The 16,722-nt window shown below is 45.7% G+C and overlaps 1 protein-coding gene across 5 annotated transcripts in view; it reads right to left on the reverse strand.

Moving 5' to 3' along the window:
* Positions 1-148: 148 nt before the first annotated feature.
* Positions 149-16,722, reverse strand: part of GMPR (guanosine monophosphate reductase) — a 42,262-nt gene continuing 25,688 nt past the window's right edge. For 4 of the 5 annotated variants that reach the window (XM_068180080.1, XM_068180163.1, XM_068180243.1 and 1 more), the window contains exons 8-9: positions 12,786-12,945; positions 149-5,028 (exon numbers count right to left, since the gene is read on the reverse strand). In XM_068180080.1, the coding sequence (XP_068036181.1) occupies positions 4,848-5,028; positions 12,786-12,945 (341 nt within the window). In that variant the 3' untranslated portion in view covers positions 149-4,847. Of the gene's footprint in view, positions 5,029-5,974; positions 6,163-12,785; positions 12,946-16,722 lie in introns of those variants that run through there. The other variant, XM_068180441.1, reaches the window with a different exon arrangement.

Raw genomic sequence — 16,722 nt, forward strand, 5'->3', positions numbered from 1 at the left:
ATTCCTAGGAACATAATTTACCCAATTTAATTCCCTGACCCATCCTCCCCCAGCCCCACCCTGGTAATGCATTTGAGAGCATTGGCTTTTCTTTGCCCAAAGGTGCCTGTACCCTCCCACCCATGGCCATAAAACGCTCTGCAGCCTATCAGGGTGAAGCTCTTTATTGCATAACAAAAACTTGGGAACAGTTGGGATGATTGGGCCACGCACATGGGAATGCCACAGCAGAGGGAAGGGGGGCAGTGCTCTCATCACCATCTCAGCAGGGTTGAGCAGGGCAGCAAAGCACTGAAAGCCCATCAGCTTTTTGGCCAATCACACAGAAGCGCTTCACAGTTATCACAGGCAACGCCAGGGAGTTCTAGACTCCAAACTGTTGATTTATGTATGAAAACTTTAGCCAGCTAACACTGGGTCAAATAAATGTTGGGGAGGGCTCGCTTAAGCATCTGGGTGACAAACGAAGCTAAGGATGCAGGGGGTAGTCTGTCCTGAGTGCAGAGCTGTGCCAGCATCTACTCGAGACATGCTTCAACCCTGCTGCCCCTGGCAGCTCCCAGCCCGCAGGGAAGGGCTGGCCCTCTCCCACTTGCCGGCCTTGGCTGCTGTGGAGAGAAAACTCCTGTTCTTGGGCCTTGGCTTTTTTTTCCGCCTCTCTTCTACACAAAGCCAAATCTGGCGCTAGTTGCAAAAGCCCTCCTGGCTCCAAAAGAGAAGTTTTGGTGTAAAACTGATATTAGCAACTAAACAGCACCATCCCCTGGTGCGGAACGTGAGATGGTGATGGGTAGACACTGTACATACAGGAGGAGAAAGCTGCAGCAACAAGTCTGTCACGAGAGTGGAGTTCAACAGGTAGAAAGCAGGGAGTGCTTGGTTCTGAAAAGCTTCAAACTCTCATCATGTCCTTGACTGAAATCACCTGTCCCAACACAGTGGGGCTTGGCCAACAGCTGCCACGTTTCTTCCTTAGGCCCATCCTTTCTACCCTTGCTATTGACTAGCTGAAAGAAGAGACAGGCACATTTTATATGGGAAAGGCTCACCCAAAGGCAAACAGAGGTTTCTTCTGGTCCTGCTTACAACTCTCTATATTTACAGGGTGTCCTCATCCCACATTCAACCCCACCATACCCTAAGGGAGAAGAAAGCTGCACCAAAGCACAGCTGAAGCCCCTGCCCCATGGCCAATGGGGACTGGCTGTTCCAATGAGCAGATGGGAATGTGTTTCTCTCAGAGAATGGAGACCGTCGTGGTTTGTTTTGCACCTGTCAGGATGCTGGCTCAAGGCCCATCCCTTTAGCAACTGCTCACATCTACAAGGAAGTGTCCACATGCACAACACACTCCTCACAGCCACCACACAGTCACTGGGGAGTGAGCAAGGCCGCTCCTGTGACGAGCCCCTCCTTCCCAAGTTCTGGTAACCAGGCTCTGTGGGCAGGAGCCCACCCTGTAAAATGTGCTGCAGCAAGGCAGCCCCAGAGCAGCACTGGGAACACCAGGGGTGTTAGAGGTGTCCTAATGTTTCAAGAAGCCACAGGCAGACATGCTTAGCAGGGATTGCTTAATGACGTAATGTTGCTTCCCACTTGTAGGTCTTTGGTATGTTAAGCTGCACCCCTGTGGAGCCAGTGGGAACCTCAACACTGTGCTTGGGAGCTCAGTAATTGCCTGGCTTTGGGAAGAAAGCATGGCCCTGGCCTACAGTACAGGCTGTCACAATCACAGCATTCCTCTGGACAGGATGGGGTTGGGGCGTAGGGTTAAAGAAGACCTGGTTATGCAGAATTACTCAACATTAAGCATTATTAAGCACTTACAAACGTCATTTCCCACAAAAGGACACCAAGTAACAAAGAACCCAGTTAGATGTGCAAGTGAGGTAGATCCACAAATGGCACATGGCATTTGTCAGTGGTTGTGGTCTTGACTTGGACCATCCTGCCAGACAAAGTGCGTTCCTCAGTTCCTTGTGGGAGTGGCAGCAGGCTTGAGCAGGGTACAGAACCTGGAGCTAAGTGAAGATCAGGACAATGACTGCAGCACAGGAAGAGGTGTTAAAGGGGGACTCAAGCGCTACTTTTTTTTTTGTATTTTCCAGCCTGTCTCAGAGCTGCACATGTACATTGTCAATGATAAGCACTGACATAGCTAAGGGTTATTCCTGAACAAAATTCACATATAACTGGGTGAGATGCAGACATGCCACCCGTTCAGCCTTTCTGCATCTCATCTCTTTCTCCTGCTCACTTTTGGAGAGAAGAAAATGAAAGAAAACATGCTGCTTATCAAACAATGGTAAGACCTGCTATTCAGAAAACCAAACACCTAAACACCTAACATCAAAACTTTATCAGTCACCATTCATGACATCAATGTCATTCACAGCCTGAAGAATTCCAGGGACAGCTTAAGAACAGCCTGCCCCTTTCGTGTTAGTCACTGATGTGCAGGAGGGGAAGGGAAGGAAAGGAGGTGGAAGAGTTTGCCACACCTGTAGGGAGGAAGCCTCCCCTTGCTCCCAGCACTGCCCTTTGGGAAATAAACTGTTCTGAGGCCATCATGAAGCTTATTGGTTTGGTGCGTGCATGATTTTTTAAAAGAAATGTTTACAAATATATTTTTTTTCCTTATATGCATATGTATTTCTTAAATTCCACTTAGAAATGTAGCTAAAAAAAGTAGAAAAGCGCTAGTGAGAGTGGGCATGATACCAGCAGAGTGCTGCACTTCCCACATGTGAAGGCACCAGTGTAGAGACACACCTGTGGTCAGGCCTGGGCCGTGGTGATCCAGCCCCACTCCTGACAGAGGTGTCCATTTGCTTCCCCTTTACATCACATAAATAGAGGAGCAGTGTTGTCCCACAGCTGTACTGATGCAGAGAGGTCACACCCCCTGCTCTGGGCCTAGTGCAGCTGAGAGCAGTAGGTGGCCCATGCCACCTTTCTGTGGTGGAGAAGCCTGGCATTCTCTTAACATGATGCTTCCAGGCTGGAGGGAACAGAGATCAGGGCCTGGATTCACAGGGCCTGATTCTCTTCTGCATTCACATTCCTTTATGATACGTGGGCAAGACAAATGGTCCTTGCAGCCAGCACAAGCACAACCTGTGCTCACATCAAGGCCCTCATCCTCTTCCAAAGCAGAGGAAGAGGTCATCCCACAATTAAGAAGTACATTCTACATGTTAAATGCAAGACTTTTAAAATACCAGGCAATTCAGAAGATACCCTCTGCTTTTTCTAAGGTGCACAACACACTTAAAAATCACCAGGGATCAGCTCGTGGCCTGGATTTGCTTCTCAGCATGGTCAATTGTACCAGTCCTTGTGATTGGCTTTTTGAGCAGTCCAGCGTATGAGTTTAATTCTAGAGTTTCTCTTTGCTATTCCTTTTCCTACAGATGACTTTTTTGCTTTTCAAAGGAAGCCTGCCTCTTTTCACAGATGTCTACAGGAGGGGAAATTAAGAGTCTGAAGTACTGAAGTAACATTAGCCGCATTATGATTTCAGCAGCAGTTTAAAGTAAGTGGCCAAGCATTATTAATTCATTGGTGCTCACTTTTACTTCATTTATCATATTAAGCTACTATGGTATTCATGTGGATGCAACGTGTATTTCCAAAGAAATTTTCATTGTGATTTATCAATTAATTACCAGGCCATTACACTTTACTGAGGTGTTACCCAGAGTCTCAAACATTCACTACTGCCTTTAGAGCAAATGCTTTAACTCCATCTCAGCCTGACAGTGTCTTGCAATCAACCAGGCTGTTCTGCCAAAAGCTCTCTCTTGCTTTACATGATGTCAAGGACTGCAAAGGAGTGGTACCACATAACCAGAAGGCAATTTGATCCCTCTGGCCTTCTCCACCTGGCCATAGACAATGCACAGCGTTTTTACATCTTTGCTAAATGGATATGAGCAGGCAAGGGAACAGGGAGGGCTACAAAGAATCATCTCCCCTTGTCAGGGTTACAGGGTTGCTGAGTTTCAATGTCCTAAAAACCTGTTCCCAGAGAGCAGGTAAAAGAAGGACCCCAGGTAATTCAATAACTGCACTTATGATAAAGCAGGCAAGCTCTGAAAAGTGATCGCCTGAATGATCTCCTCACATGGGGGCAGGGGAGCCAGCACGGTTTTGCTACATTCAGTGCCCACTTCTCTGAAGGGATAAGTCCATTGAATAGGGAGGTTTAAGTAAGAACAGCAACATCAGCCCTGTGAACTGAAAGTGACAGAGATCTGGCATTTTTAGCATCACATGTTACCAGCAGCCAGGCCTCATCTACCATCCACCTCTGACACTTTGCAGGCTGGCAGCTGTGCCATAACATCCATTCTTTAGCCATAAAAAAGATGAAGAGAATTTGATTTTTTAATTTCTCTATGCAATTCCTTGCATCTTTTTTTTCTCCCAGCCTGCAATTTCTGAAAGGTGCACTGCCAGAAAGTGGTGGTAGCTGACAGGTCAGTCTTAGAAAAGGGAATGTGCAAATGTGTGTAGGTGTTAACAGCCATGTCTATACAAGCCAATTCCTTGTTAACTGAGGTTTCAGCAGCTGTTTATCAGAGGGGGGAAAAAACAGGTGAATAAATGATTAAAACATTAAATAGGCACAATGATAAAATATGAGGCTATTGCATTTTGAATCAATGGCACTGTGTTAATGTGCATTACCTTTCCCTTCCAAATCCCAGCCATAGCCAATGGCTATGACACTGGCATTCTGAGAGAGAGGGAAGTTTGCCACTAACACAACATGGAGGAGAAAGCAAAGAACAGCCCTTCCTGCTCTTCTTCCCCAGCCCTCCCTCCAGCCCCCCAGGCTTAGGCTAGGAGAAGACCTCGTTGTGCTGCTGGGTGACCCGGATGAACGTCGTTCTCTTGCTCAGTTCCTTGAGTTTGGCAGCTCCCACGTAGGTGCAGGTGGAGCGCAGCCCCCCGAGGATGTCCAGGATGGTGTGTTCCACATCCCCTTTGTATGGTACCTCCACAGTCTTGCCCTCCGAAGCCCTGGAGAAGAGATCAGTCACTGCATTCATCTGGATGCAAAACATGAGTGTGTATAATGGAGCCATGTGGAGCTTAACTCCACAGGCTGCAGTTTACAAATGTGCCCCCAGCTTTACTGCTTGCTGCTTGGTGCTCTCAAGCACTGAAATGCCTCAAATCCACTCACCACCAACAATGAGAAGTAGAAGCAGACAGATCTTGTAGATGCTGCAATATCCCATGAGTTTATTTACAGATCTGCCCCTTCCTCCCCTCGACCATCTGCCTACAAGCAAGTGGAACTTACAGCTTTATTGAAAAGTAAATTTGACTGTGAGAACTGCAAGCTTTAAAGCTTAAGGAATAGCCAGACTCAGAGAAATGTTGGAGCTGTTGTGCTCCACCCAGCACAGCTCTACAGAGGCTTCACAGCTCCTGGGCTCTGTCCTGCATTACTGATCAGACACAGATGGAAGTGCTCTGGCTGTCTCCTACCATTGTGATTCTCCAGAGCTCACAGAGAGTGGGAAACCTGTTACAGAAACCTGCTGCACAGCTGTCCCTTGAAGCTAAAAGGTGATCTAGCACAATTCAGTGCCAGGCAAAAGGCCAGAAAAATACCAGTGCTGTGAATACTGTCAAGTGCTGGTGCATGCCAGCACAGACTGCACTGCTCCCAAAAAGTACATATGAAGATGGAAGAAGATGGAAGAATCCAGGCAAATAACTTACACTCCTCCTCCAGCTTTCTCCAACCCCATGTTCAGCAATCCCTTCTGTAGCAGAGACCCTTAATCAGAAGCTGATCCCACTATACTTTACAGTAAGCTTTTTTTGCCTGGCACACTGGCTCTTCTGGGAAAGCAAGCCTTGGAAAGGGAGGGTCTAAGACAGATGTGGAGGGAAGAGGAGACGCTTTCCTTCTGCCCTACAGAATGGACGCAGAAATCATGGCAGCAGTCTGTCATTGTTCTAAGTGTGGCTTTATTTGCTTCTTCCTTAAAAAAGTTTCCAGGGGATAGTACAAGAAAGGGCATGCCTGTTTGTGGGCTGCATTTGTGAATCATTAACAACGGCAACAGCTGCTATGTGGAGGTACTTCAGTGTGAGCCTGGCTATATTTCATCCTGTTAGTTTAAATGTGAGGTCACAGCCCTAGGGAGACAATAAAGGCCAAGTGTTGATATGCCATGTGAGTAAAGAGCCATGATTAATCTCCCTACATCTGATGAGTAATTGACTCTTTCTTGAAACTCTTAAATAAACACTGCAGTGAGTGGTCAATGGAAGATGGATGTGCCACTGGCATCTCACAGACTGCACAGGGCTTAGGGGTCTGCTGTATGGCCTGCACTGCTGGGAGTTCCCAGGCTTTTATTTTCAGCTCCAGCGCCAGAAGAAAAAGGCTGGACCCATGAAGTGACACTCATGTCACCGTTCCTTGCTTCTGGCCATGCCCATCTCTTCCAGTCAAAGTTAGGAGGTTGAGCTCAGACTCCAGGGAGCTTCCTGTGAGATTGTGAGAGACAGTGCCATGTCTGGGATTTGCAGAAACCAGTGCAAATTCTACCACATCCTGCCAGCTGAATAGCTCTGCATGCTGTTCTGGGCAAGGAGTGCAGGGTTTACTGTATTCGTGCATGGCCACCCATTCAGTTCATGCATGAGAGGTCAATTAGCTGATGCACTAATGCACCATCAGTTCAAAAGTAAATTCCCTGTTAATGCTTGAGCATCCTGTGGGTCATAAGTTGCATGTTGTTCCTATGAGCATGAACACTTGGTGGTCCTTTTTTCAGTGAAAAATTACAGGAATGGGTCATGGTCACAGCCACTGTCCCTGGGAGATGTTCCTGCAGTGGCTACGGTGATGTTAGGAAGCTGAAGCTTGTGGCTTGTGCCACTTTAGACTTTGGAAACTAAGATCTACAAAAGTGGTGAACACCTAATGACACAGCCTCAAAGCTCTGACAAATAAACACTTGCTATTGCTCCTCAAAGTGTCAGCTGATGAGCTGGTGGGATGTCCTCTTGATCGAGGAGTAACCTGCAGATACTGTACTGGGGAAAACACGCTAGAAGAGAGGTGAGAGATTAGCTCCACAGCCTTGTCCACAGGGATAAGGGGATGAAGTTTCTGATGAATATATACTCAAGCTGTGCTAACATTAACCCCAACAGTCTTGTCCCCAGAGGAAAGGGGTTTTTAAGAGAAAACATGTTGCTCAGACTTGAGCTGAGGAGTCATCTGGTTCCCAGGGAAGCGTGGGTGGAATTTTACTACACGTATGCACACACTGGTACACTATTAACTGCTGTAGTCTGGCCTGGGATGGGATCTCTATCCATATTAGTATATAACCAAATGTTAACCACCCTTTAACACAGTGCTCAGGATGGAGGAGAGACATTTAGTAAGTGTACTGCTACAGTATTAATCCCTAGTGGCTGGTCCACAGGGAGGCAAAATGGAGTTTTTAACTTAGGTACATTAAGACTGTGATGTCCAAATAGTTCATATTGGATTAACTTTCTAAGAGCTCCCCAATAAGTGCCTTCCCGAGGAGTGGCCATAAATTGCTGGGCTTGCTGTGTTCTTGTGTGAGTGCCAGATTAGTTCATGCATGAGCACTGAATAAATTAATGCAAGAGTGCCCAATTAATTCATGCATGAATGGCCAATAATTTTTGCATAACCATCCAATCGGTTTATGCATGCATGCCCAAATTATTTATGTCCAAACACCCTGTTAGTACATTCATGAGTGCCCAATGTTATGACTTCCACTAGCACCCACATGGGTGCTGTGCTGGGCAAACACGATAGGGTTCAGGTGACATGGGGGGCCAGTGTGACCTGTGTGGGAGAAGGCCATGACCTGCATCATTCCAGAAATGTTCCACCTGGTTCCAAAAATGGTGTGAGCCACCAAACTTTCAGCGAGTCAGAGGAGCACATGACACCTCTCCTCAAGGGTATTTATGAAATAGCAGTGGCCACTGGGAGAGGAAACACACCTGGACACACCTGAGGAGATGTGCAGCTAGAGGCACCCTTGAAAGGAGGTGGTCCATGCCAAAGGTGTGCACTCCCAAAGGGAGTGTAGTCCCTGTGTGACTCATGCCAGAACTGGGACAGCTGTAAAGGGACGGTGTCCTGTGGACAGCCCTCAGTGTTCACAACACACCAGTTTTAGTTATTGCCAATCTGTGGTTACTGCAAGTCAAGGACTTTCCTCTTCCTCACACCATCCCACCAGCAAGTAGGCTGGGGGGCACAAGAAGTTGGGATGGGACACAACCAGGACGGCTGACCCATAATGGCCAAAGGGACACTCCACACCGTATGGCAACATGCTCAGTATATAAACCAAGGGGGAAGGCTGGCTGGGGCCACTGCTCAGGAACTGCCTAGGCATTGGCTAACAAGAGATGAAAAATTGTGTATACCTTGTTTTGTATATTATTATTGCTGTTGTTATTATCCCTTCTTCTTCTGTCCTACTAAACTGTCTTTATCTCAACCCATGAATTTTGCTGTTTTTTCCCAATTCTCTCTCCCATCCCACTGGGGCGTGGAGTAAGTGAGTGCCTGTGTGGTGTTTAGCTGCCTGCTGGGATAAACCATGACAATGGATTACATGGGCTGTCACTAAAGCTGGCACACTTGGCAGAGAGCTGCATAAGCAAGTCAGCAGGAACTGCTGAGGGTTTTGCTGTTCTGACATCTCTCCTGGAGTTATGACCCAAAAGTAACCCCTTCTCAGAAAGAAAGGTGATGACAGAGCTATTGAGGCTCCCAGTGGCTGGGAAAGGTGTGCTCAGATGCTCTCAGCAGTAACTCTGACTCTTGCCAGCCACTGAATAGAAAGGGAGAATTATTTGCTTCAGACTTTTTGCACAGGGCCTGGTCTGTGGTGCCCCTCCTGGCCAGCTGAAGGCTGCTGCATGGAGGGATGGGTGTGGTGGGTGGGAATCCTGGCAGGCTGCATGGGATGAAGCACATGTGATGGTGCTCTGTCAGCCCAGCAAAATATGGGTCAGAATAAAGGGGTCAAGTTGCCCTGGCATGGAACAATCTTTTCAGTGGGGCATATAAGAAATGGAGGAACTGGGGGCAGGTCTTCCAGGCTATCATTTGGGATACACAAGATGGTAAGCAGCAGCCAATCGTTGGTGCTATTCTTCTCTGTGGCCAAAATTTCACCCTGCAGTTAATATAAAGTGCCTGAACCCAGCTTAGTAGCAGCTGTGAATTGCTGAGTGGCCACAATAGAACTGCAGTGTTCACACAAAACCCATGAAATTTCAAAAGGGTTAACAAAAACAAATTGGCTCAAATACTGCATGCATACTGAACAATACTGCATGCATACTCAGTCCCTGCTTGCCTTATTTCTCTTCTCTCACAAAAGAAACATAAAAATTGCCTTTCAGAAATCCCCAGCTCTGATCCATATTCCTCATGGATGGAGGTGAAAATGTAAAAATAAGCCAATATATAAATGACATAAGATTAATGAAAGTGAGTACACAGATTAAATGGGATCAACTTGACATATTCATTATAAAAACAATTACTCTCGTGACTTTATTCCCTGCCACAGCCATCTCACCTTATCTGTCAGTTTTAATGTAACTGCTGCAGGCTCAGGTTCTCCAGCCAACACGTGTAATTTTGAGAAGATGAAGTTTAAATGACAAGCAGTTTGATTCTGCAGGGGACTGAGCACACTGAGCTCCCCACTGCTCAAATAACACACTGTGAGTGTTCAGGCCCTTTTAAAGACAAAACAGCTTATTTGGGTCACCAATACAGACTTACAGCTGGGCTTTTTAAATGCATATAAAGGAGGCCCACTGACTTGACCTGTTTGGGTCAAGTTTGGGGTAGCCAGCATTTAAAATGCTGACTAAGAACCCTTTTGGTTCAAGCTTGCCATCAGCTAAACTAGGAAGTGATTAAACTTTCTGTAACTTTTACTATAAGAGTGACTGAAAGAAAACCTTGTGCTGTTTCAAATCCCCCTTCAATGCCCAGCACATTTACAATGCTCAATTTAGCAACTGCTATTTTTAAACCACAGTGACACTCGTGCTGGGACAGGCCGAGGAAGATTGAGCCCAAGGCTGGTACAGGTAGCCAGCTCAGTGTCATGGCTGTAAAGCGAAGATGAGCATCAGCACTTTCCTAGTTAAGAGCCAAGGCTCACAAATTTAGTGTCTGGAGCTGCTGTATCTAGCAGTAGACTGGGAAACTACTTCTATGCTACCTGTTAGTGGCACAGAAATGCAGTATCTCAACAGGGACTAAAAATCTCAGATTGTGCTCCTGCTCCCTTGCTGCTGAGAAAGTTTCAGAACCCCAAGGAGTTCTCAAATCGAGGATACAGATCAAAATACAGGTATGGATCAAGTCAAATTTGTATAGCATTGCTCATAATATCTTCAAAAGGTCTGTCTAGACTGAGCCAAATACAGCACCTTTCTGTACATCCTTTGCTCCTACAAGACAGAATACTTGCACTTTATATCATTTTTAAGAGGGACCAGTGTCAATTAGTTCTCCTGCTGGCAATAAAGTTTGTTGCCAGATCACACACACCTAACTAGGTGGAACAGAATTTAAGAGCTGCCGTAGTCCTTTGTCCTCCTGGTACAGCTAGCTTTCTCAAACTCTTCCTACAACTTTCACAGCTCTGTGGAGGCCAGGCCCTAACGACTGTGCTGCACTGAGATCCACACAGCACACTTGGGCTGCTCAGTGATCTCTCAGGGACCTGCCATTAACTACATGCCTAGGCAGCATCAGGCCTTTCCCATACTCCAGCTGACTCAAGCACAGAGTAGCACAGGACAGGAAATGATCATTCAGGTAAAAGGTTGCCAGCACTACTGTGCAATTGGCAGTGGCCACTTTTATATTATGAGACACTTATTAGTGCTGTCCACTCAGACCATTTGTTCAGAGGTTTTGATGACAAGCAGACTTGCTGGAGGGCAAAAAAAGAAAAAAGAGCCCCCAGACTGTGCACTGCTTTTGGGGAGTGGCGTATGAGCCCAAAGTGAATCAAAGCTCAGAGATATGCAACCACATCTGTCTGGTGCATCACTTCAGCTTGTCTCAGATGCAGATGGCATCATGTGCAGCTCTTTCTTCTGCAAATAAACAGTTGTGTTTTAAAGCAAAAACACTGAACAGGTTGCCCAGAGACTTGGTGGATGCCCCATGCCTGGAAACACTCTAGGCCAAGTTGGACAGGGCTCTGAGCAAACTCATCTAGTTGAAGATGCCCCTACTCATTATAGGGACGTTGGACTAGATGAGCCTTGAAGGTCCCTTCCAACCCAAATGATTCTGTGATGCCACAATCTAGGCCAAAGGAGATGGTTGTAAATGCTCTGATGGAGGCTGAGTTTCACCACTTTACACTTTGCACAAGTGCTATGTGAACGAGTACACAATTTTATGGTGCAGACTCCACCACAGGAGTCAATGCTGGTGTGGAGAACAGGAGGTGGGATCCATGATCCTTCTGTCTAGCTTGGCATCTGGGATTGCTATCTATCAGCTTGTCTCTGTGTCAAAGCATGAATTCCATATTGTTTTGTGGACCCCATTCTGCTTTATATTCTGTGCTGTCACCTTCACAGAGCTGCAATTCTTACCCATGGTAGCAGCTGGACATGTTGGGAAAAACCTGTATGCTGGAGTGGTTGTAACAGATGAGGCCAACAAAAACTATCAATCAAAAGTGTCCGTCTGGAACTGCAGGTGTACTGAGACTCTTGCAAACAGCAGTTTACCACATGGGACCAGAGCCTGAATCTATGCCAGCAGAGAAGAATCAAAAGGGAGCCCTCAATAAAGCAGTGTTTACTGTAAGACAAGAGTCACTCTCTAATGAAGTATGCAAGAACATGTTGTCCAAGAGTACTGACTAAGACTGTCACTCATAAGAGAAAAGACAGGTTTTCTGATGCCATCTGCTTTTCCAAAAAGTCAAAATTCTCAGCACTTTCCAGAGTAAAATAGCAATGGTCAACAGATTTCTTTGCAAAATCTGTCTTCCTTTCCTCTCCCCTGAGGATTTAGCTCAAAAACTAAGCTTCTGCATTCTGCATTATTTGAGACTACTCTGGTACTCTGCTACCAAAAGAGAGGTGGGAAAACTGTACAGCAGGCTTCTGCTGCGTCTGAAGACTACCCAACAAATGTAGAAGGGAGTCCCAGAGCTGCTGCTGGTGACAGAGTGCTTCGGAGGTCCTGGGCCCTCATCTCCGTACTGGAGAAACCCCAGCTGAGCTTCACCAGTTCATCAGCACCCACTCTCTGCAAGCAGAAGGGAGCATGTGGGTTGGCTGGGAATCCCTACACCAAGAAGGCACCCAATGTGGACAAGCAGAGGGACAGAAACTGCAGCCTGGTATGTCATGTTCCAGCATTTAGTTCATACACATCCTGAAGGAGCAGTATGTCAGAGAATGCCTAATGACTTCCCACACCACACAAGTGGTGCAGCACACCACACTAACTGCAAATGAGTGAATATCACCGCTCTCAGCTAGCCAACCCCAGCTCTTGATGCCTGTCTCCCTCTGGATGTCATTCCTCCCTCAGATCTGCTGTCAAAAGTATAGGCAACAGCTGCTTCAATGGGAGTAGCAGCATAGGCCTGTTTCCTTCTGCACAATTCTGCTCCTAAAGTTGGGAACATCCATCCATGCATCCTGAATGGATGGCTCACACTGCAATTGCTCCTGTGTGGAATTCATACCTGTATTCAGCGACCCCTCCTGCATGCTTCTTCATGGCTGTATCAGAGCTCATTCCATAGAATAGTTTCACCTTCTTGCCATTCCTTTCTATAATGTCTCCAGCACTCTGGTCATGGCCTGCAAACATTCCTCCAATCATGACAAAGTCAGCACCAGCTCCTGTGATCAGCAAAGGGACATGTAAGACAGCAGGGAAAGGAGAAGAAGGTGAAATCCAAAGCAAGGACACAGTGATCTCCAGAAACAATAGCCAGCATTTAATAGTTTGGCATGGAGTCCCCTCCTGTAATAGTCACAGCAAACTTGGAAGAAAAGCTTTACTGTAGAACTGACACTGACTGAATTGTATTTCTCTGGTACTTTAAATGGAAAAAAACCTTTTCTGTTACAATGACAAAGATATAGATTATTCTACTCTACCCCACAGTCTTTTATTTTCAAATTCAGTTTCAACCCTTTACTTCATAATAGTATCTGAGCATGATTCCTTATTAACTATGACTGCAGTAATCTGAAGTCCTAAACACAAGGCTGGGAGCTGTTGAGCTCAATGCTGTACAGAGAAGCGGATGGTTCCTACTTCAAGAGTTTTCTAGGCCACAGGTGGTGAGTAGGAATGTACCCTGAAGAAAAGCAGACTCATGGATGTAATGTAATCCTCCCAACAATGACATAAAATTATTGATTCAGATTTTCCACTGAAATTATGGATTTTTCAAGTCCATCAGCTGTATGTGTTCAGTATTGTTCTGGATGATTCCTAATCAAAGAGGTCTGGATGGGTTTGCATTTGGTTTCAGTTTAAAAATTCTGGGCCAAGGACCATCACTCCTGGGTTCTATGGTTCTCAGCAAACACCACATAGGAAGTCTAACCCATAGCTACAACTCCTAAATATGTTCCAGATACTGAACAGCAACACTGAATACTCAGTCATGACTGTTCAGTCTGTCTATCTCCTCTGGCTTTGTAAATCATGAAATCAGCTCTGCTGGGAGTAAGATCAGGAAGAAGGTTTTTGGAATCATCCTTAATTTTCTACTGTGATCTCCAATATTTCCAGCTGGGCTGGAACTATTCCACCAGCAGCTCCTCCTGCGATATTTTGGCATATCTAGTCTTGCTTGAAAAAGTTTGGCTTTTAGTCTTTTATGAGCCTGTGGTGACCCAAGCCTGAAACAAAGCATATTCCTGTTCATATTCACTGCTTCTTCAATGTGTATGTGTCAGAACAAGCCTCCCCTCTGCTCAGCTTCTTCCCAGAACTGGCAGAAGAACTGAGCTATAAACCACACTTCACAGAAAGCAGATGAACTTGAACTACACCCATTCTCCTAAGAACAAATCCGAACTCTGGGGAGATCCCAGACTAGGTAAGTCTGGCATTAGGATTTGCTCTGATCTCTGTCACTATCCAAACAATAGCACCAAACCTTGAAATCTGAAAAGTGAGTGAAATCCCTGTCAAATAGGCTCAGCTTCTACCAAACCTGAAGTTAGGAATATTTTGATTTTAGAACACGTGACAAGGGTGAAGTGTGCCAGTTCCTCCCTCCAACGCTTTGCCAAAGAGCAGAGTTGGCAGCAGTGCCTGGGGGCAGAGTACCCAGCTACCCAGCTGCTCTGCTGACCTCACCTCCCTTTGCCTGGTGGCTGCTTGAAAGGAACACTGTGTCCATGGTAAAGGGATACTAAAAATGAAGCTTGTGCAAAGCACATCACAAGCAATATTTATAGCCAGGCACTCATTCAGGTGTCCTATCATGTCAGCTACCTGGCAGATTTCTCCTGAGCTTTCTTGTTTCAGATGGCTGAGTTTTAAAGTCTTGGTTTGACTCATGTCTGCTACTACTATTAACCTGCCAAAAACAAAGGGAATACTCATCTTTTAATTACTGGTGGCAAATTCCTGTTGCTACGTAGCACAACCTTGCTCCATCCTTGCAAAAACTAAGCACTCTGGGAAATCTACTTTATGTCTTCTTCATGGGTGGAAGAAAACATGAGGAAGGAGGGAGAGATTTGAGGTCAAGGCTGCAAAGAGAGCGTTTAAACAAGTCAAAAGTCTGCCAAAAGACATTCTGGACTCTGCCATGTCAGTAGTATCTCCTGACCCCCAATTCTAGTGCCATTTTTGGTTGTGGGTCTTACAGCCTTCAAATTAATAATGCAAAAGGCACATGAAAACTACACTTCAGATTCACAGAATTTTGGTTCCTATGCACTTCTGTATCTATTTATTATTTTCCTTTTGGCTGCATATTTTTGGGAGGGAAGCAAATATGTTTGAATTACAGGATTGAAACTCATCCAACTTGACTAACTTTTGCAAACCACAACATAATTCATCAAGCTATTCCAGAAGAGAGTAGCTATGTTACAGCAGATGCAGCACGTCTAAACATTGAAATGACACATGCTTGCTGCCCTGCTGCTCCAGAAATGACAAGCCCATATTAAATATACTTCTCCAATGTTCTCCAGAACCTTCCACTATGCTTCCGTGTTGCAAACATACCTGAAAGTTTCAAGTCTGATCCATTGTTTCCATTAGTTAATATCTGACCAGGATGTTGTAGTTTTTATCATGGTCTTTAACTTATGCATGTTTTTCTTGTATAACCACCAGAAGCACTGGTGATGTTTGCAACATCCATCTGCAGTCTTTTGTTTTCAAGTACAGATTGACAGCATGCCATTATTTTAGGTTGTAGGGGACTGGGAACACCTGGCAACAACCCCCTAGATAACACAGGACGTGCTGGGGTATGTTGCACACAAGCACCCCAGTAGCTCAGCCAGAGCTGGCCAGACTCATCCTGGTTTTACACAATGCCACTTTCAAGCACTGACATTCCCCTTGAGGCCTATGCTGTATCTGGACTGATTTTGCTCATTCACATTTCACAGTGCCTCCTCTTTCAAGCCATTACAGAATAGCAGTGCTGACGCCAGCCCAAGCTTGCAGCACTCACACAGTTCTGCTGGATCTGGAGAGAGTTCCTCAGATGTCTTTTGTATGCCTGATTATACAAAGTCACTGATAACCAGATTTGGCTCTGCACAAATTCAGCTGGAGTCGGCCTGGATTTGTGAGCTGGGCAGCCCTCCAGGCAGATGCAGCCTAAGTTTGCCTGGACCAGAGCTTACCCTGGAATTAACATTCACCTGTACTCCAGCTGAGCCAGGAAGCCTTTGCAGCAGTAGGTACACACACAGCTGTTGAAAACAGGAAAAAAACCCAGTGTGATCTAGTATAATTTGGAACTAGCATATGTCCCCAGTTGACTTTTCAATATGATTTTTCCTTCCTTTTCCTTCCCTGCTCCTGCATCTCTTCTCACCACTGCTGTAAGGAACAGCAGTAATGTGTTAAAGATTCTGGCATAGGATTCAAAAGGCACATTCTTTCTTGGCTGTGTCAGAAAATATATGTGACCTCAGGCAATTGAACTTAGTATTTCTGTGCTTTGACTTCTCATCATTAAAAAAGGAGACAGTAGTGCCTCCCTGGAGCATTCTGAGAAATGTGTTCATGTTATCAGCCTTTCCAAGGGTTCAGTTGTATGAACATTTGAGAGCCCAGCAGAAATTTCTTTCATGCTTTCTCTCATTCCTGCATCAAAACAGCTATTTTCTTTCCTATCAACCAACATATTTTTCATTATCATCTCTAATACCCAGACGGCAGTGACATCTTCAGTTTACTGAATGCATATCGGGTTCCAGCAGTCTCTCCCAAAGTATGTTTCTCCCAGCATTTCCGTTCCTCATCTTCAGTGCCCCCCTGTTCCTTGCATTTTTAAATAGGCTTCTGCCTTGTTTTCCCTCTGTCAAAATGCCTGATCTGCCCCTGAGTCCTGACACCAAGTCACAGGTGCACCTTAAAGCTTCTCAATGTATATTTATTCGTTCTTCACAATTCTATCACTTAAT

Source organism: Anomalospiza imberbis, chromosome 1 (genome assembly GCF_031753505.1).
Source record: "Anomalospiza imberbis isolate Cuckoo-Finch-1a 21T00152 chromosome 1, ASM3175350v1, whole genome shotgun sequence".
Taxonomy (NCBI): Eukaryota; Metazoa; Chordata; class Aves; order Passeriformes; family Viduidae; genus Anomalospiza; species Anomalospiza imberbis.